The following is a 21,739-nucleotide window of genomic DNA, read 5'->3' as shown; positions in this document are numbered from 1 at the left end:
TTTCCTTCTAGATTTTTCATAGGCCTCTGAAAGAAATAGGACATTTTTGGTAATTCAGGGTTTTTTAGTACCTCTGCATCATCACTGTGAAAATCAGATTTTTCTCTTCTGTTGCATTCTGCTGGCCAGCAATACATGAAACTAGCATATTAAATCATATAACTTTTAACCTAAAGTGTATGTTTGATATACATAAGTTATACTGAAATACATACAGCAAAGTCCATGAAGAGAGTACTTAAATGTTCTGATTACTAAAAGTATCAATCACCAGGTATGGTTTAATTTCACTCTTGGTGTTTACAACTTTTTTGCCTATTGCCTACCCAACTCAGTTTTTCTGTTATTTTACTTCATTAAGTTTTAACTGTTTGTACAATTTGTATATTAATAAGTAAAATTTTTAAAACTCATAATTGCTTTTAAAGAAAAACATATTTTAAGTTGAAATGCCTTCTTTCATTGCTGTGTATGATTTCCCTATATCTATAATTGAGTACCCTTATACTGGGGTTTTGTCTAAATTTACCTTCTAAGCAATTCATGAACACATTGCTTCCCTATTGGTGAGGTTAATGAATAGAACCAGAGCTAAGGTGGGGGGATGTATGGAACAGAGGGAGCAAAAGGAACTAATCAAAGCAAAGCCCAGCTCATAGCACCAGAGAGGGAAATCTGGGCACAAAATTGAAGATATAAAATTTTTAAATCACATGAAGCTTTTTAAATAGCACAAAAACTGTCACTCAAAATATGTCTACACATAAAAGAAAATCTAAAAGATGACTAATTAAAACTTGACACAAATTTAGTTTCAATTCAAAGATGTCGGAAACTGGAAAGAGTATTTGCTCTTACTCTTAAAAAAGGGGAAGAAAGGTGGACAAACTGCTAATTAATTACTTTGTTTTGAAACAGTCAGAAAACTGAAATTGCAGCGAAAACCTGAATTTTAAGGTTGATCCATGTTGTTGCATGACTCAATATTCATAACTCTTTACTGCTGAGTAGTACGTCATTGTATACATATGCCAGGTGTTGACAGATACCTGAGGTATTTCCAGTTTGGGGAAATTATAAAGTTGCTATAAACACAGATGCCGAAAATTTACAATCAACTTGTTTATATCTATTTGCTGGGATTTTTATTGAAATTATATTGAATATATAGATCTAATTGTTAAGAACAAGAACTTAACAATATTGAGTTTTCTAATCCATAAATATGGTTTCTCTCTCCATTTATTTAGATCTTCTTTGACTTCTTTCATCAACATTTTGCTGTTTTCAGAATAGAGATTCTACATATATTTTGTTAGATTTATACCCAAGTACTTATTTTTCATGCTATCATAAATTATCTATTCACTTATAACTCTCTAAATATTGGGCTGGCCAAAAAGTTTGTTCGGGTTTTTCCGTAACATGAAAAACCCGAACGAACTTTTTGGCCAACCAATATTTATAGCTATATCTATTTCTTTCTATCTACCTATCTGTCTATCTATATTTTAGTTTCAGTTTCCAGTCATTCTTTGCTTTTATGTAAGAACATTATTGACTTTTGTACCTTGACTTTATATACTGTGACTTGGCTACATTCACATCTTTGTTCTAGAAGATTTGGGTTGATTTAATGAGATTTTCCACTTGTATAATTATGTGCTTTGTGAATAGAGAGGAAATCACTTAAAATTTCTATTACATTGGATTTAGTTCTGCCTGTTGAGACTATTCTAGAATGATTCTTATCTTACTTCCATATCACTGCTCTTTCTATACTGGAAGTTCTCCTTTATATCTCCCCAGGGTCTTAACAGTACTCCATACATCTGCTTCTTTTACTGTTTCTCTTTAAACTCATGTTCAGGATACCTCAAAAAACTAGTCACTCTACTCTATATGACCACATTATTTTAATATATATCCCTTTGAAAAGGTAGTGCCCAGATTATATGCAGCACTCAAGTACTCACTGTTTCAGAGTCAAATTGTACTCTTTGTGGTAGCAGAGCTGTAATAACGGTAATAGACTATGTAAGCACATATAATTCTCACAGTGACCCTATGAATAAGTATTTTTATTTCTAATTTGTAGATAAAGAGACTGAGGCTTGAAAAAATTAGCAAATGTGCCCAGAGTTTCTCAGGTATATGTGGTACAGCTGGTATTTGTACCCAAGTCTCTTATATCAAGTCCTTTGCTCTTAAACATTATTCTAGCTTAAACCAGCAGTATAATTGATAGCACATTTTTTTCTGTATGAAATTGTATTTACACTATAATTTTTGATAATAAAATTAGTGCTATAACTAATAAATAGATAAATAAAGTGTTGATTTTATTTCTGTATTACTTATTCATATAGCTCTACTTTTACCTTTCATTCTTGCGGATTTTGTCAGTTCTTCGGCCTTAAGATTAATAATAAGACACAGGAGATAACTTATTTAATCATTGCCTTTTATGAAATATTATCTGCTAATTGTTAGTTTCTGCAAATGTTTTTCAAACCCTAGCTTACAAATATGTTTCCACTTGGAAGTGAGAGTTTAAATTTCACACAATGAGATAAAACAGTAATTAAAACAACATCCAAATAGTAGAAGAAATACAATTTTGAAAAGAGAAAAAACCAATATAAATAAGTACTTTTATGTTCTTAAGCTAGCTCATAGCTTCCAGAAATCAAAGAGCATCTGAGAGCACAAATATTAATTAACTAGATTCTAATTAACTAGAGAGAGATATTTACACAAGCTGTTTTCAGGGTTAAGGTTTTTTTAGACTGCACGTGAGCAGAAGTATATTAAATACTGATAGGCTGGTGAGAGTGCAATAAAACATTATGAGTAGCTCAATTTATAGCTGAGCAGTTTTCCCTGATCATTACTTTGGCAGCCTCGCCCAACTGGTACAGCAGAGCAAAAAGACCAGACTAGGAAATAAAGTAAGTTTACCGATCGTATGTCTTTATTACTTTTGTGTTTCCAAGTAATTGTGTGTTCCTTTAATTCATGTTAGCAATATTCCTGTCTATCTGCACTTGTTTAAAATAGCAACTATAACATATTTTCATTTGCCATTTTAAATATATAGCCCCTCGTACTAAAACAGGCAAAAACATTTCTAAATTTTTTCAAAGATAGAATATTTTCTTTGCCCAGCTCTTCATTAAAATTTTTGTCAGACTCAAGTAGAATCATAGCAAGTTTAGTTGAATTGCTCTATATAGATGAAAATGAAGATCAAAAATATTTTGAAATGTAAAGAAATACTCTAGGTATGATTAAATATATTTTATTTAAGAAAAATATATATGCAGAATAGAATGCTACATTTATAAAGCATTTAATCTTTTGTAGCGGATCTTTTAAAGATCAGTCATCAAGTTAACATCTAATAAAGTATTACTCATTTTGAAAATAAATATACAGAGAAAGGACATCAGTATATAATTTCCCCAAAAATATTTTGCTTAAAATTACTGTGATCCAAAATACGATCACTGTAATTACCACCTACAGCATATGAACAACTTTAGTACTGATCATTTATAAGTACTCATACGAATAATTTAATTTTGGTACATTAATTTTATTCTGATTTTTTTAGCTTAAAGAGGGTTAGCTTCAGGACAATGTGCACTTTTTCTTAGATTTCCCTTAACAAAAGAAATGCATAATCCTTTTTTTTGGCTTTTTGATCTCAAAGTGAAATTACTTTGAGTGATAGTTAAACTTATTTAAAGTTAAACATTAAATGCAACTGTGTTGTTTCTCACATAACATTAAGCAACTGAGTTTCATTTTCTAAACAGTTACTTAGATCATGTCGCTTTATTTAAATTTAGCTTACATTCATTCAGGTTCTCTGAAGATTCCTGATGTAATAAACAGTTTACATATCTATAACAGGAAGTCATATGCTAAAATTGAATGCTAATCTTTAAACATTCAATCATAAGGTATATTTTAAAAATTGAGCTTGTACTTATTCGATGTCAGGCTCTGAACTACTTTCATGATTCTTGCTATTAGGAATATAACAATCCAATGGAGGAAATTAACACATGTTTAAATAATTGCAATAGATATACTATGTGCTATTGTAAAATGGGAAGAGGATAGATTAACTCTGCTTCTAAAAGTAGGAAAACATCCACAGATGACATGGCACTTGAACTGGGCATAAATTGGAACTAACCCAGAAGAGTAGATGCGGAAGAATTGAAGAAAGATTAAACAGCATTTACCAAGAACACATGTTATTCAAAAAAAAGATATTTCATTGGTGGGGATAAGATAAGGGTATAATTCTGAAAATATTCTGGAGGTAGAATCAACAGGACTTGTTGAATGATTTAATGTGGTAGAAAGATATGAAAGAGGGAAAAGAAGTTTTTAGGTTGGAACAACTGAGTATATGAACTGACATAGATAGCTACAGGAGGAGGGATTGGTATGAGAGGGCAAAAAATTTCATTTTAAAACCAGCAATCTATAAGAGCAATTACTGTGAAAATTCTGAATTTCTATCTAGGTATATGCCATTGAATTAAAACATATAAAAACATAAAATACAGAAAAGCCATGGAAACTTAAAGACTAAGAGAGATAAGAGATGTATGGTCAAAACTAAGTTAAACAAATAAGTTTTAAGATAATTACTAGAGAAGAGCTCTTCCCTACCTACATTTAGGCACCTCTGGATGCTAACTCAGATGCATAATGTTATCTGGAATGAATATATATTTTTGATATGAAAGTTTGGTATATTTTATTTGCTATTTAAGGGTGGAACTTGGAGAGCATGTAGTTTAATTTTTTTTTTTTTAAGAAACAACTCCTAACTATATACCATATGTATGTGTGTATATATATATATATCTGTGTGTGTGTGTGTGTGGTGTATATATATTTTTTATAACGTTTTATATTGTACTCTTTTATAGAATTATATTTATTTTCTTTACCACATATTTATATTTATATTCTTTTCCACAATATCCTTATAAGAAAGCACTGTTGGAATTGGAGAGCAATAGTTATAGTACGAAGAACTGGATTTTTTGACTTTGAAAAAAATAACATTTTCTCTAAGCCTGAAGTTCCTAATGAGTAAAATGTGAATAACAGCATCTCCTTCATACAATTGTTGTGGAATTAAGGAACATAATGCAAGCATAAGCTTTCTTTGACTTGAAAAAATGTTCTAAAATGAGAGAGCAAGATGCACCTACTTGGAGATCTTTTTCCTTTTGTATTTTCATTTTAGTGTACTACTATAATGTGCATCACTAATTCATTCTTTCTACTTAAAACTGCATGTGTTGTTTACACTTTTGCCAATGTGTATTATTTTAGATTATAAACTGATAGAGCTGTCTGCTGCTCTGCTCGTGTTATGCTTAGTAGACAAAAAAACCAAATGTGTATAATTTTATATTAATAATGGTCACTTATTGTAGTTGTATATTCTACATTTCAAACATATATTCCTTTTCTTTCTTTAGATGGCAAGGAAGAAATTTACTGGATTAGAAATCTCTCTGATTGTCCTCTTTGCTATAGTTACAATAATAGCTATTGCCCTAGTTGCTGTTTTAGCAACTAACACACCTGCTGTTGAAGGTAAATAATATTGAAAATACTTATTATAGTGAGGTTGAGATAAAGTTTACTCCATAATAATTATGGATTTTGAAAAGTAATGTATATGAGATGAAATGCATGAAGAAAGATCTTCAGGTAAGTTACACAATTACTCCAACTTTTTCTATCCATTTTATTGCAGGTTTTTCAATGAAGCATCATTGTAATTAAGGAATCTATGTGCTTTGATATTAATGGCCTTCCCCATATTGTGTTCCTTAAGAAATAGCAAAGAGGCAAAAGGATCAGGATGTTAATAAACAGTGGAATAATCATCTATAGTTACCAGTGAGGTTCTTCTAACCAGTAGGAAATCTCATTAGTGGGGTTTTGCTCTGGGTTTCGGACACCTGCAGGGAGGTGGGGGGGAAATTTAGGGGGATAATCTCTTTGTCATAGGCTTAATTTTTTATTAAGAAGAGAGACGTTGTATGAGAAAAACAGGTAGCAGGAATGAAACAAGCTTGAAACGTTTATCTTTTTTTTTCTGAATATTTCTATCCTGATTTAAGGTTGATACATGCCACTCTGATCCACCTAATCTACTTTTTCTTTCTTCGTCATTCTGTCTTGACTAAATCAGAATTGGAAAACATATTGCAAATTATCTTCTAATCTAACTGTAGTTAGCATTTTCTGCTGCCTCTGGTCTCTTGTTTTACCTTCTTTTAGTAAACTGAAATCTCGCTACATTGTGAAGCAATCAAATTTATCTTCCCCATCTCTGATTGCTAGAAAGTCGCTCTTTATTACACAGAGCTGGGATTTAGTTTTCTTTACTATTCCCTGCTTTCTCTTCTATTCACTTCAAGTATCTTCTTCCTCTTAATCTTCTCTTTTCTGCTCTAATTCTTGTCTCCTTCTCTACATCCTTTCCCCATCGATGTTTCTCCACCTTCTTTCTTCATCTCTAAAACAGAATTTTTAAGCACAGTGGGAATATACATTTTGTTTTCTTTTGAATCTACCTCAAGACCTCCTGTGAATGTATTTTGATTCTCTGAAGGAACAGTCAACAGGGCTATGACAGTTTTAAATATCATTTAGATCTTTCCCTTTTGGTGACTAGGACTTGAATTTGTGGGGTTTTTTTAATGCAAAGTTTATGTTAATTTTCATTATATATACATTTATGAATACTTTCAATGTATTTGTTACTTGAAAATTTGAAAAATTAATTTAAAACCATGTTTTCTTTTATTGACCTTTTTCTTTCCCAGAAGTCAGTGGTTCTACTTCAACCCCTGCTACCATTCACACAACCACTGTGTATCCTGGTTCAGGAAAATGTCCAAGTGTGCTAAATGATCTTATCAATGAGAGAATAAACTGCATTCCAGAACAATTTCCAACAAAGGTCTGCAACAAAAGTCTTTAATATTTGTATGAATAGATATATAGTATGATAATTATATTAAGATAATTATATTAAGATAATTATTTAATATTGGATCAATTCCATATTTTTAAAACTCTAGCCATTAATTAGGCTGCATTTCTTTTTATTGTATTTATGTATGAGCAGATGAGAGATAATGGAAATTACTGAGCTTGCTTTTCTGTACTTCCTTTCAATTAAAATTAACAAGTTAATATTTTCCCATGCTTAACAAGCTATTGTTAAATTTATAAATCTTCATGAAATTCTATCCTCTCCAATCTACTTCTTAAAAAAATGTATAACCTTTGACAATATAGAACATTTGAGAAAGATATCTACATTCTATTAAAGTATTTGTGATGATAACATTAAGAATAGTCTGTGGAAAACAAAGTAACGTTGATTCTTCTAATTTTTAAAAATTATTTATTTTTATTATTTGGAAATTGGGGAGAAGGAGCTCAAATGGAGAAAAGTAAGTGTAACTGAATGGATTCACATAACCCTAGTTGACTCTCCCTTGGTCTTCATAACTTGTGTGGGATTAAAATGTCAGTGAGTGAATTTGTGTGTGTGTGTGTGTGTGTGTGTGTGTGTGTGTATTCCCATTTTGCAATGTCTATATCAAAAAGTCACACATACTTTAGATTCTGTTATGTAATGACCCTCCAAAATGCTCAGCTCCCATTTGCTCTCATTTGCAATATACATATTTGCATGTGTATGTGTGCACGCGTGTGTGTATGTGTACCTGATGTCATTTTAATTTGATGTTAAAAATAGGAGAGAAGTTAACATGTATACTGTCAGCTGGTAAAAGTGGAGGCTTTTAACATTTTTTTCAAGGCAAATAGCCAAGAAGAAAAAGCTCACAAGCATTCAAATTATGAAAACATGTCACACTATTAAATTTAAATATTAAATAGATTTTTGATTATACCAATGTTAACACACAGCAGCACCATGTGACTCAACTTTTACTATAAACATATATAATTTTTCTTCCACTTCATATAATCTTTCCATATAGATCATAAAATTACTGAGAATTTAGTATTTTACTTTATTCATTGGATGTTGCAACAACTGGCACATAAACTAGTTTAAATCATATTGAACTACTAATTTTCTGGAAATAACTACCTTAAACATTTTATGTAGGCTTAAGTTTAAGGCTATATCTTCATCTTTATAGCCTCACTTGCAACTTGATACATAATTGGTACACAATAAATATTTTAGTTCTTCTGCATTGACTACATGACAACAGAATAGACTGTAATTATGCAGAGGGCAGGAACCTTTAAAATAACATGAGCTTACAATAATGTGTATTGATATGTAAATTTGATAAATCACAACTCAGAACATCAGTCTCTGATAGGGTGTAATTGATTCAATTTATCAAATATTTACATTTCTTCCAAGTGAAAGGAACAAAAGAATAAATGATATTTTAGCACATTATATATTTGAAGAAATAAGATTTTTTTTTAAACATTCATTCAGACATTTATTGGAATGAGTGTATGTTTAAAAAATAGAGATTGACCCATATGACAACAATACTAACCCCATGATTCCTTTAATAAATGTTTTATCAGACACTTTGTGCAGCTCGAGGTTGTTGCTGGAGGCCATGGAATAATTCTGTTATTCCTTGGTGCTTCTTCGTAGATAACCATGGCTATAATGCTGAGGGAACAACATCAACAAATACTGGTGAGAAGTGTTCTATCATGATGATCCAACATATTTTAAGTTGAATGAAAAAAGTACATTTAAAAATTTTCTTTGGAAAGATATCTTAAATAAAATCAAATGGGAAATATGTAGACAAAAATGTTCAAATTGGTATATTGAGGACATTTTTTGCATGATTGTATCTTCCAAATGAAAAAAAAAAGTCATTATATGTGACAGGCAAGAAAATTAGAAAATGTGAAAATATTTAATACTTATTAATCTTTGTAAATAAAGTCATAATTCATGCAAACTTTTTTTCTTTCTTTAAGGACTTGAAGCCAAATTAAACAGGATACCTTCACCAACACTATTTGGAAATGACATTAACACTGTTCTCCTCACAACTCAAAGTCAGACACCCAGGCGTTTCCGGTTCAAGGTTTGGTCTTTGAGATTTCTAAAGAAAAGTTATTAATAAAACACGTTATGAATATACTTTTCACCCCAACAAGATATTTCCCTCTTAATAAATATTTATTCCAAAGCAAAAAACTAGTTTAGACTCACTACTCCACTTCTCTGAGACGGTCTACTCAAATATAACATAAATTTTTCTCTGGCAGTAGTTTTTGGAGAATTTAATAATATAGTCAATGTAAAATATTTGGTACAGTGTCCTGAGAATAATAAACACTCAAAAAACTTTAGTAATTTTTGTTAACTAAAGACTGTGATAAAAGATTAGTTTAAAATTTAATTTGAGAAAGATGTTAATTGTTCTATATCAGTGTGACACAATCTCTAGTTCTTTTTACTGATATTACTTATAGTCATGATTCTAGTCATGATTTTTTTTTGAATTTTATTTTTTTTTATACATCAAGTTCTTATTAGTTATCTATTTTATACATATTAGGGCATATAAATCAATCCAAATCTCCCAGTTCATCCCACCACAACAACCCTCCACCCCCGCTTTCCCCCCTTGGTGTCCATACGTTTGTTCTCTACATCTGTGTCTCTATTTCTGACTTGCACACTGGTTCATCTGTACTGTTTTTCTAGATTACACATATATGCGTTCATATACAGTATTTGTTTTTCTCTTTCTGACTTATTTCACTCTGTATGACAGTCTCTAGGTCCATCCACATCTCTACAAATGACCCAATTTCATTCCTTTGGCTGAGAGTAATATTCCATTGTATATGTGTACCACATCTTCTTTATCCATTTGTCTGTTGATGGGCATTTAGGTTGCTTCCATGACCTGGCTATTGTAAATAGTGCTGCAATGAACATTGGGGTGCATGTGTCTTTTTGAATTATGGTTTCCTCTGGGTATATGCCCAGTAGTGGGATTGCTGGGTCATATGGTAGTTATATTTTTAGTTTTTTAAGGAACCTTCATACTGTTCTCCATAGTGGCTGTATCAATTTACATTCCCACCAACAGTGCAAGAGTGTTTTCTCCACACCCTCTCCAGCATTTGTTGTTTGTAGATTTTCTGATGATGCCCATTCTAAGTGGTGTGAGGTGATACCTCACTGTAGTTTTGATTTGCATTTCTCTAATAATTTGTGATGTTGAGCAGCTTTTCATGTGCCTCTTGGCCGTCTGTATGTCTTCTTTGGAGAAATGTCTGTTTAGATCTTCTGCCCATTTTTTGATTGGGTTGTTTTTTATTTTTATTGAGCTGAATGAGCTGTCTATATATTTTGGAGATTAATCCTTTGTTCATTGATTTGTTTGCAAAAGTTATCTCCCATTCTGAGGGTTGTCATTATATTTTGTTTATAGTTTCCTTTGCTGTGCAAAAGCTTTTACGTTTCATGAGGTCCCATTTGTTTATTTTTGTTTTTATTTCCATTACTCTAGGAGGTGGGTCAAAAAGAATCTTGCTGTGATTTATGTCAAAGAGTGTTGTTCCTTTGTTTTCCTCTAAGAGTTTTATAGTGTCTGGTGTTACATTTAGGTCTTTAATCCATTAGGAGTTTATTTTTGTGTACGGTGTTCTAATTTCATTATTTTACATGTAGCTGTCCAGTCTTCTCAGCACCACTTATTGAAGAGACTGTCTTTTCACCATTGTATATCCTTGCCTCCTTTGTCATAGATTAGTTGACCATAGGTGTGTGGGTTTATCTCTGGGCTTTCTATCCTTTTCCATTGATCTGTTTTTGTGCCAGTACCATATTGTCTTGATTACCATAGATTTGTAGTATAGTCTGAAGTCAGCGAGTCTGATTCCTCCAGGTCCGTTTTTCCCCTCAAGATTGCTTTGGCTATTCGGGGTCTTTTGTGTCCATACAAATTTAAAATTTTTCTTGTTCTAGTTCTGTAAAAAATGCTTTTGGTAATTTGATAGGGATTGCACTGAATCTGTAGATTGCTTTAGGTAGAATAGTCATTTTCACAATATTTATTCCTCCAATCCAAGAACATGGTATATCTCTCCATCTGTTTGTGTCATCTTTGATTTCTTTCATCAGTGTCTTATAGTTTTCTGAGTTCAGGTCTTTTACTTCCTTAGGTAGGTTTATTCCTAGGTATTTTATTCATTTTGTTGCAATGATTAATGGAAGTGTTTCCTTAATTTCTCTTTCTGATTTTTCGTTGTTAGTATATAGGAATGCAAGAGATTTCTGTGCATTAATTTTGTATCCTGCAACTTTACAAAATTCATTGATCAGCTCTAGCAGTTTTCTGGTGGCATCTTTAGGATTTTCTATGTATAGTATCATGTCATCTACAAACAGTGACAGTTCTACTTCTTTTCCAATTTGTATTCCTTTTGTTTCTTTTTCTTCTCTGATTGCCATGGCTAGGACTTCCAAAACTATGTTGAATAATAGTGGTGAAAGTGGACATCCTTGTCTTGTTCCTGATCTTAGAAGAAATGCTTTCAGTTTTTCACCATTGAGAATGATGTTTGCTGTGGGTTTGTCATATATGGCCTTTATTATGTTGAGGTAGGTTCCCTCTATGCCTACTTTCTGGAGGGTTTTTATCATAAATGGGTGTTGAATTTTGTCGAAAGCTTTCTCTGCATCTACTGAGATGATCATATGTTTTTTATTCATCAGTTTGTTAATATGGTGTATCACATTGATTGATTTGTGTATATTGAAGAATTCTTTCATCCTGGGGAAAAATCCCACTTGATATGGTGTATGATACTTTTAATGAGTTGTTATATTCTGTTTGCTAGTATTTTGCTGAGGATTTTTGCATTTATATTCATCAGGGATGTTGGTGTGTCATTTTCTTTTTGTGTAGTATCTCTGTCTGGTTTTGGTATCAGGGTGATGGTGGCCTTGTAGAATGAGTTTGGGCGTGTTCCTTCCTCTGCGATTTTTTGGAAGAGTTTGAGAAAGACGGGTGTTAGCTCTTCTCTAAATGTTTGATAGAATTCACTTTAACCATGTGGTCCTGGACTTTTGTTTGTTGGAAGATTTTAATCACAGTTTCAATTTCAGTGCTTGTGATTGGTCTGTTCATATTTTCTATTTCTTCCTGGTTCAGTCTTGGAAGCTTATAGCTTTCTAAGAATTTGTCCATTTCTTCCAGGTTGTCCATTTTATTGGCATAAATTTGCTTGTAGTAGTCTCTTATGATGTTTGTATTTCTGCAGTGTCCATTGTAACTTCTCCTTTTCGTTTCTAATTTTATTGATTTGAGTCCTCTCCCTCTTTTTCTTGATGAGTCTGGCTAAAGGTTTATCAATTTTGTTTATCTTCTCAAAGAACCAGCTTTCAGTTGTATTGATCTTTGCTATTGTTTTCTTTGTTTCTATTTCATTTATTTCTGCTCTGATATTTATGATTTCTTTCCCTCTACTAACTTTGGGTTTTGTTTGGTCTTCCTTCTCTGGTTCCGTTAGGTGTAGATTAGACTGTTTATTTGAGATTTTTCTTGTTTCTTGAGGTAAGATTGTATTGCTATATACTTCCCTCTTAGAACTGCTTTTGCTGCATCCCATGAGTTTTGGATCATCGTTTTTTCATTGTCATTTGTCTCTAGATATTTTTTGATTTCCTCTTTGATATCTTCAGTGATCTCTTGGTTATTTAGCAACATATTGTTTAGCCTCCGTGTGTTTGTGTTTTTTACGTTTTAGTCCCTGTAATTGATTTCTAATCTCATAGCATTGTGGTCAGAAAACATGCTTGATATGATTTCAATTTTCTTAAATTTACTGAGGCTTGATTTGTGACCCAAGATGTGATCTATCCTGGAGAATGTTCCATGCGCACTTGAGAAGAAAGTGTAATCTGCTGTTTTTGGATGGAATGTCCTATAAATATCAGTTAAATCTATCTGGTCTATTGTGTCATTTAAAGCTTGTGTTTCCTTATTAATTTTCTGTCTGGATGATCTGTCCATTGGTATAAGTGAGGTGTTAAAGTCCCCCACTATTGTTGTGTTACTGCCAATTCCCTCTTTTATAGCTGTTAGCATTTGCCTTATTTATTGAGGTGCTGCTATGTTGGGTGCATATGTATTTATAATTGTTACATCTTCTTCTTGGATTGATCCTTTGATCATTATGTAGTGTCCTTCCTTGTCTCTTGTAACATTCTCTATTTTAAAGTCTATTTTATCTGATATGAGTATTGCTACTCCTTTTGATTTCCGTTTGCATGGAATATCTTTTTCCAACCCCTCACTTTCAGTCTGTATGTGTCCCTAGGTCTGAAGTGGGTCTCTTGTAGACAGCATATATATGTGTCTTGTTTTTGTATCCATTCAGTGAACCTGTGTCTTTTGGTTAGAGCATTTAATCCATACACATTTAAGGTAATTATCAATATGTATGTTCCTGTTACCATTTTCTTAATTGTTTTGGGTTTGTTTTGTAGGTCTTTTTCTTCTCTTGTGTTTCCCAGTTAGAAAAGTTCCTTTGGCATTTGTGGTAGAGCTGGTTTGGTGGTGCTGAATTCTCTTAGCTTTTGCTTGTCTGTAAAGCTTTGATATCTCCATCGAATCTGAATGAGATCCTTGCCGGGTAGAGTAATCTTGGTTGTAGGTTCTTTCCTTTCATCACTTTAAATATATCATGCCACTCCCTTCTGGCTTGTAGAGTTTCTGCTAAGAAATTAGCTGTTAACCTTATGGGATTTCCCTTGTATGATAGTTGTCATTTTTCCCTTGTTGCTTTTAATAGTTTTTCTTTTCCTTTAATTTTTGCCACTTTGATTACTATGTGTCTCGGCTGGTTTCTCCTTGGGTTTATCCTGCCTGGGACTCTCTGCACTTCCTGGACTTGGGTGACTATTTCCTTTCCCATGTTAGGGAAGTTTTTGACTATAATCTCTTCAAATAGTTTCTCGGGTCCTTTCTCTCTCTCTTCTCCTTCTGGGACCCCTATATTGCAAATGTTGGTGCATTTTATATTGTCCCAGATGTCTCTTAGGCTCTCTTCATTTCTTGTCATTCTTTTTTCTCTATTCTGTTCCATGGCAGTGCAGTCTACCATTCTGTCTTCCAGGTAACTTATCCGTTCTTCTGCCTCAGTTATTCTGCTATTGATTCCTTCTAGTGTATTTTTCATTTCAGTTATTGTATTGTTCATCTATGTCTGTTTGTTCTTTAATTCCTCTAGGTCTTTGTTAAACATTTCTTGCACTTCTCAATCTTTGCCTCCATTCTCTTTCCAAGGTCCTGGATCATCTTCCCTATCATTATTGTGAATTCTTTTTCTGGAAGGTTGCCTATCTCCACTTTATTTAGCGTTTATCTGGGTTTTTATCTTGTTCCTTCATCTTGTACATAGTCCTCTGCCTTTTCATTTTGTCTCTCTTTCTGTGAATGTGGTTTTCCTTCCACAGGCGGCAGGATTGTAGTTCTTTTTGTTTCTTTCTTCTGTCTGCCTTCTGGTGGATGAGGCCGTCTAGGAGGCTTGTGCAAGCTTCCTGATGGGAGAGACTGGTGGTGGGTAGAACTAGGTTTTACTCTGGTAGGCAGAGTTCAGCAAAACTTTAATCCACTTGTCTGCTGGTAGATGGGGCTGAGTTCCCTCCCTGTTGGTTGTTTGGCCTGAAGTGACTGAGAACTGGAGGCTACAGGCTCTTTGGTGGGGCTAATGGCAGACTCTGGGAGGGCTCATGCCAAGGAGTACTTCCCAGAACTTCTGCTGCCAGTGTCCTTGTCCCCATGGTGAGCTACAGTCACCCCCTGCCTCTGCAGGAGACCCTCCAAACCAGCAGGTAGGTCTGGTTCAGTCTCCTATGGGGTCACTGCTCCTTTCCCCTGGGTCCTGATGTGCACACTACTTTGTTTGTGCCCTCCAAGAGTAGAGTCTCTGTTTCCCTCAGTCCTGTTGAAGTCCTGCAATCAAATCCCGCTAGCTTCCAATGTCTGATTCTCTGGGAATTCCTCATCACATTGCCAGACCCTTAGGCTCAGGAGCCTGATGTAGGGCTCAGAACCTTCACTCTAGTGGGTAGACTTCTGTGGTATAATTGTTCTCCAGTTTGTGAGTCACCCACCCAGTGCTTATGGGATATGATTTTTATTGTGATTGCACCCCTCCTACCATCTCACTGCAGCTTCTCCTTTGTCTTTGGATGTCGGGTATTTTTTTGGTGAGTTCCAATGTCTTCCTGCTAATGACTATTCATTAGTTAGTTATGATTCCAGTGCTCTCACAAGAGGGAGTGCTCTAGTCATGATTTTAAAGAAACTAATTTCTGCTGTTTTTTTACCAAGTAGTTTATTAGTATCGTCTTTTGGATTTGGCAGTGAAAACACTATATCCTTTGTACATTACCTTTTAGCCACAATTTCACAAAAATTAAGATTTTATTTTAAACAAAATTCTTGCAGGATTTTTAAGCAGGTGATCACTGAAATGTAACAAGGATAATTAAATTACAAAAACCCAGTATTCAAGAATCAATATTTAATAATACTATCATTATTTTTTTATATTGGTCAATAAAAATTTTTATTTGATATAGTACCATTATGACCAACTAATTCTATTAATTCCTTTACAGTTTATTCTGTGCATAGCCATTCAGCAATATTAAAGTTAAGTTTATGACTAGATTAATAGCTCATCTATAAAATTATTAAATTTATTATTTCATGTTTAGAACTCGCATTTAATACTTAGTTCAGAATTGAAAAATTAAATAACAGTTTTGAATCAAACAATGCTAATTTTTCAAAATCTTTGCAGATTACTGATCCAAATAATAGAAGATATGAAGTTCCTCATCAGTTTGTAAAAGAATTTAGTGGAACTGCAGCTTCTGATACATTGTATGATGTGAAGGTTATAGACAATCCATTTAGCATTAAAGTTTATAGAAAAAGCAATGATAGACTTTTGTAAGTAATTATTTTATATTAATAAAAGATTAAATAATTGGTCACTTTTATTATGTTATCATAGAATTATGAAAGTCTTAATTTTAGGGCATTTTCAGAAAGATTAAATTTCCTCCCAAAAGAGGGTGGGTGTACATGTTTTAAAGATTATAATGTTAAAGGGATTTTAATTTCTCATGGAAGAAAGGAACAAGAACATGAATGAAAGTATAGAAATGGGGCCAACCAAAGTTGAAGGTGAAGAGCATCACTGATACAGTCTAAGCCTTGTTTATATTTTTGCATACTTAAAACTCCTGTTGTGTTTTTTCCCCATTATTTATCATATTCTGTTGTCAATTTGTAGGGTCAAATAGTTACTAAGCAGAGAGTGATGAATTTCCGTAGTACAATTAGAGGATTTTTCATATATATGTATGAAATTAAATTGAATATATATTAACATATAATAAATTTAAATTACTATACACATATTAATTTAAATATTACCTGAATGCCTTCATTATAAATGTATTTTGAGGGATACTTGATGCAAAGAATTTAATAACTTTCAAGATTATAGTTCTTGAATCTCCAAGAAAGGTTAATTAAACAATTGTCAAGACTGAATCTCAGCAATTATTTTCTGTAAATATATTTTAATAACTTGCGATTGAGTTTATGTTAAATCACAAAAGAAATGTTGTTTAACATTTCTCATAGTATATATTTGATATGCATAAAACATGTAACCTTTCTCTTTTTGGAAAAATAATTTTGAACTTAATTTTAATATATATATTAGAGGTGCGAAAACCAGTATAGTACTGTATTTTAAAACTCTGTCTCTGGAGCAGAGCAGAACTATGTCTGAAATTTGGCCCTGCTGCCTAACCTTGAAAACATGAATAAATTTGTCCAATTTGTGTCGTTTGTGAAATGAAATTTATAATGGTAGTTGTGCTTTAAGATTTTGGTGAAGATAAAAGGAGAGAATGCATGTGAAGAATCATATTGATGATGATGAAACAAATTGTGTTGATGGAATTAACAAGTTCTGGTTATGGTATAAAATTCATGTGTTACTAAGAATTGATTACAGCTAAAGACTGACATATTTAAAATGCAATATTCTGGATGATAACATAAACCTGTATTTAGTAGAACATTTTATATGTTTCTAGCTCATTTATTTATTTATTTCATGCTACAGGTTTGACACCAGCATTGGTCCACTGGTATACTCTGACCAGTATTTACAGATCTCAGCCAGACTTTCCAGTGAATATATTTATGGTATTGGGGAACATATTCATAAGAGATTTCGTCATGATTTATATTGGAAAACATGGCCAGTTTTTACTCGGGATCAACTTCCTGGTGATGTAAGCCACTCTCTTTCTTGTTATAAATAAAATAGGTATATTTGAGGATAATTTTAGCCTATTTGAAACCATCATTTATTTGATGTCAGTGATACACATTCCAGAAGCTTGTTTACTTTAGGGGTGAGGATTGATATCAAAGTCCTAAAATAAATAAGTGACCAACTGATTTTATGAATACTTAAAAAGATATTTCCAATTTATGAATGTTTTCTTTTGATTTTCACTTTTATATTTTATCATTCCACTTTTGTACTTAAACCTATCCAGGGTTAGTTATTGCACAAGAATAATTCCAAACACCTTGTTCTACATGGCTTTGTATGATATGGTGTCTGCCTATCTATTGGACATCATGTCCTGCATCTATACCCACTTTTTCCTTTACCATAACATATGATCATCTTTCTTAAGTTCACATATTTTCACAAGAGGTTGGTTCTCTTTGTAAGTGCTAAACCATAAAGTTCTTTATTATTTATACAAGTCATTGACAGCTCGGTTGGTTTCACCTCATAAGAACTTTTCCCAAACTCCTCCATGCAGAATTAATCTTTACTTTCTAACTCTTTATTCATACTTTAATATGACAACCATCACAGTGTATTATTTGTGTATACATTTGTCTGTACTTCTAGAATATGTGACTCTTCGGGACAAAGACCATACCATTAAAAAAACTCTTTTTTTATTCATTCATGATTGCTTTGAGTCAAATGTTAATGATTTGTAAAATGCTGATGCTCTTTCATTCCTCAAAATGAATGTGAGTTGTTGTTTTAAAGACCCTCATTTCATACAAAAATATTAATAAATTTTGCCAATCTTTGTTTACAGCATCACTGTCTATAATAAACACCGGGCTAATAAATACCTCATAGCTATTTTCATACATCTTTCCTTTGAACTTCCATACCCAATCAGCCAAGAAGCCTTTCTTCTTTCACTTTTTAAGTTCATTTCCAATTTTCCTCCACCACTTCATCTACTCATCAGCTCTCAACCACTGTACTGCAAAAGTTCTATGAGGGTGAACATCATTTTGGAATTCCCTGCAATACCTTGGGCATACATGAGACATAATGGATAAGCATGCTATTACCCTATCACGGATAGCTTTTTTTTTTAATTGAAGTATAGTTGATTAATATCTTATTAAAACTCATTTAATCATAATAAAACATAAAGGAAAGTAAACTATTAATAGTATAATATATAGTTATATATTTATATCTTAATGTATTAATAATTAAAATAAGTTCAATGTTTTTTGTGCTACAATATTACATATGGTACTTATATAGAGAAAATTGTTATAGGAGTATGGGAGTAAGTTAAATATGAAGAGTAAATTACAAGAATAAATTGGAATCCATAATGTCCATTTTCAGTGTATAATCTTTTTATTTTAAATAAATTTATGCCTTATAGAATAATAATAATTTATATGGCCATCAAACATTCTTCATGTGCATTGAAGATACTTCTGGGAAGTCATTTGGTGTTTTCTTAATGAACAGCAATGCAATGGGTAAGAGTAATTTATCTGATAATATATTTAAATGAGACTTGAAATGTTTTAACTGCTTTCTTTATTCCAAGCATAGGTATTGTATACCAGAGTAAACTTTATTGTTACTGATTTAGAAGGTGAAATTATTATAAGCAGGTTTTGTAGTTAGTGAGACATGGATTTTTGCATATCTGTGCTTCCGTTTGGGGGAAAGTATGCTGTATTGTGATATTCGGGCACTTCATTTTCCCTCCAGAGGAACACTGAACACATCCATACAAATGAATATTCCCATTCACATAGCCTCATTTGTTAAGATAAGTTAATATGTCACTCCAGATAAAAAAGAGCAAGGTCTATATGGGGATAAAAAGAAGGAAGAATGATGTTTTTAAGTTTATCATAATTCAAGTAGTGTAGAACCTTTTGTTTTTAATGTTGTGAATAATGCAATACCTAAATTGGATAAGTGAATCAGTGATAGTAAAAACTACAAAAATTCAAGCAAGAGCTATATACCATATGGTTATACAGACAATTACTATGTCTTGCATATAGACAAATTAAAAACCTATGTAGTTTTTTTCTTAGAAATCAACATGTGATAATATGATCTTTCACAGAATCTTCAATTAAAATAACTAATTGAAATGCAATTTTAAAAAGAAATCTTTTTGTTGTAAAAAGATGGATCCTCTATCCCCTGCTAAGCAGTTTCTGGAGGAGCTTTTGCCAACATCTGTAAAAGGCAGCATCTGGAATATCCTATCTTAAACCTCATGTATGGTGGCATTCCACTTTTCTCCTATATTCTTATCGTCAATACCTTATCTTAATCATTTTAAAAAACTGTAAAACTATGTGATTAATACAAAGTACTTTAAATAGACATTGCAATTATTTTATCACATGTACATGTTTACTATTTACATATGCTTTTCCAATTTTTGTTTTGTAGAGATTTTCATCCAGCCTACTCCAATAGTAACTTACAGAGTTACAGGTGGCATTCTGGACTTTTACATTTTTCTAGGAGATACTCCAGAACAAGTAGTTCAACAGTATCAAGAGGTGTGTTTCGGGTTTATTTTATAAAATTTTTTCTACCATACTTTCAAACATGTCTACATATTAAAATGATTTTAGCTAAGATATTTGAGGCCTCTTAGCTAAATATATTTTTAAACCTTACCATTTTTCAGATATGAGAAAGTGGTTTTTATTTTTGTTTTTGTTATACAGTGACACCTAGGTATATTTAGATGTCTACATTTCAGATATCAAGTTGTTTCTTGCTTCTGGGTAGGTGAGTTCAGTAGTTGGATTCTTTTGAGATGTTGCATATTAAATCTTTACTTATTCATGACCTTCTTTGGTGGGATAAAACAAAAGGAAGTATCTTATCTCCAAGTCTGAGGATAAGTAATGGACATATAGGTCATACATCCCTTTGATAAGAATCTTTAAGGCAAGTGAGTTATGAGGAAGGCTAGTGAAACTTGCTGTTAATGTACCGTAGGTAAATTCCCGGAAAATTGGCTCTGACACTCAGGCTTAGAAGGACAGATGTTGAAACATAGTCTGAAGTCTTAACTTCTTGAGATTACTGTCTAAACAACTCTCATTTACCTATTAAATAGCATCTTAGTGTACCTGAGCCCAAGATGGACCTTAGAAAGGTGAGGAATCCAAGGCTTATTTTGAGCCTAATTCTAGACGTTTCTCCCATGTAAATTGTTCTCCTGTGACTGTTAGTGTATATAATTTCTGGTGTTATTATGAAAAATAAGTCATTTTTATAGATATAAGATTTAAGAATCATGCCTATTTATAAAATCTTGTTTCATTGATAAATCTCTTGACATATAAGTCCCATTTTCAAAATGATCTCAAAAGAGAAGCAATTACTATCAAAAACTTTAGTTAGGATCTAAAAACCTGAAATAAGAGTAGGTAAGGTTTTACACAATTGAATAATTTACAATGTCTAGCAATTCCCAAATTGCTGTTCATAAATGTGAATTTCAGAAAGGCAACAAAATTTACAGTCTCTATAATATGAAATCATAGTTATTGTATACAGTTATCATACCATCAAAAGAGGGGACAGCACATTTTTGTAAGAATTTGATATTTTATTTGTGAAATATTAGTTGGGATAGTTGTCTATTACATGCCAGGTAAAGTCTGTGGTCAGCAGTAGTTGAGTTTGAGTCATGTTTGACATGAGAATGCAGCATTCATGTGATATAGCAGTCCACTTGTATACATCATTTTATGGGCAGACTTGTAGAAGCTTGGATTTAAAGAATAAGACAAATGACTTGTATAGAATATAGCACTATTAATCACTGCTGCATTTCAATGGGGCTCAAATTATGTAGAGAGAGGCAAAAGAAACTACTTCTTGTTTGAAGAAAAACAAATTATCCTCTCTGTGTAAATTAATACATTAGTGGTCCCAGTATGTCAAAATTTAAAACATAATGCATTTGAATGACTAGATCGTTTCATAAGTTTTAAAGATAATATACACATATAAGGTATAAGATGAATAGTACATAAATTAATATAATATATAATAAAACATGTTTTATACACTTTTATGAAAATAAATTATGTGATACATATAATACACACACACACACAGAAATTTCAATCACATGTCCAAATCTTTAAAGAAGTTCAATGGAACATAAGGTGTTTATGAATAGAGTTTAAACATACTGAGTTTTGGGGGAGTTTTATTTGATACCAAGTTTTTAAAAAATAAATTTAATGCTTAAATTGAATAGAATACA

The 21,739-nt window shown here is 32.2% G+C and overlaps 1 protein-coding gene across 1 annotated transcript in view; it reads left to right on the top strand.

Moving 5' to 3' along the window:
* The first annotated feature begins 5,516 nt into the window (after positions 1–5,516).
* The window catches only part of SI (sucrase-isomaltase), a 98,156-nt gene continuing 81,933 nt past the window's right edge, over positions 5,517–21,739 (top strand). Inside the window, exons 1-8 of the mRNA XM_059921971.1 lie at positions 5,517–5,634; positions 6,876–7,012; positions 8,641–8,758; positions 9,052–9,161; positions 15,910–16,061; positions 17,254–17,425; positions 18,857–18,956; positions 19,897–20,009. Coding sequence (XP_059777954.1) covers positions 5,517–5,634; positions 6,876–7,012; positions 8,641–8,758; positions 9,052–9,161; positions 15,910–16,061; positions 17,254–17,425; positions 18,857–18,956; positions 19,897–20,009 — 1,020 coding nt within the window. The remainder of the gene's footprint in view (positions 5,635–6,875; positions 7,013–8,640; positions 8,759–9,051; positions 9,162–15,909; positions 16,062–17,253; positions 17,426–18,856; positions 18,957–19,896; positions 20,010–21,739) is intronic.

Source organism: Balaenoptera ricei, chromosome 4 (genome assembly GCF_028023285.1).
Source record: "Balaenoptera ricei isolate mBalRic1 chromosome 4, mBalRic1.hap2, whole genome shotgun sequence".
Taxonomy (NCBI): domain Eukaryota; kingdom Metazoa; phylum Chordata; class Mammalia; order Artiodactyla; family Balaenopteridae; genus Balaenoptera; species Balaenoptera ricei.
Note: the sequence above shows the minus strand (reverse complement) of the source record. Positions and strands in the feature narration are given on the sequence as shown.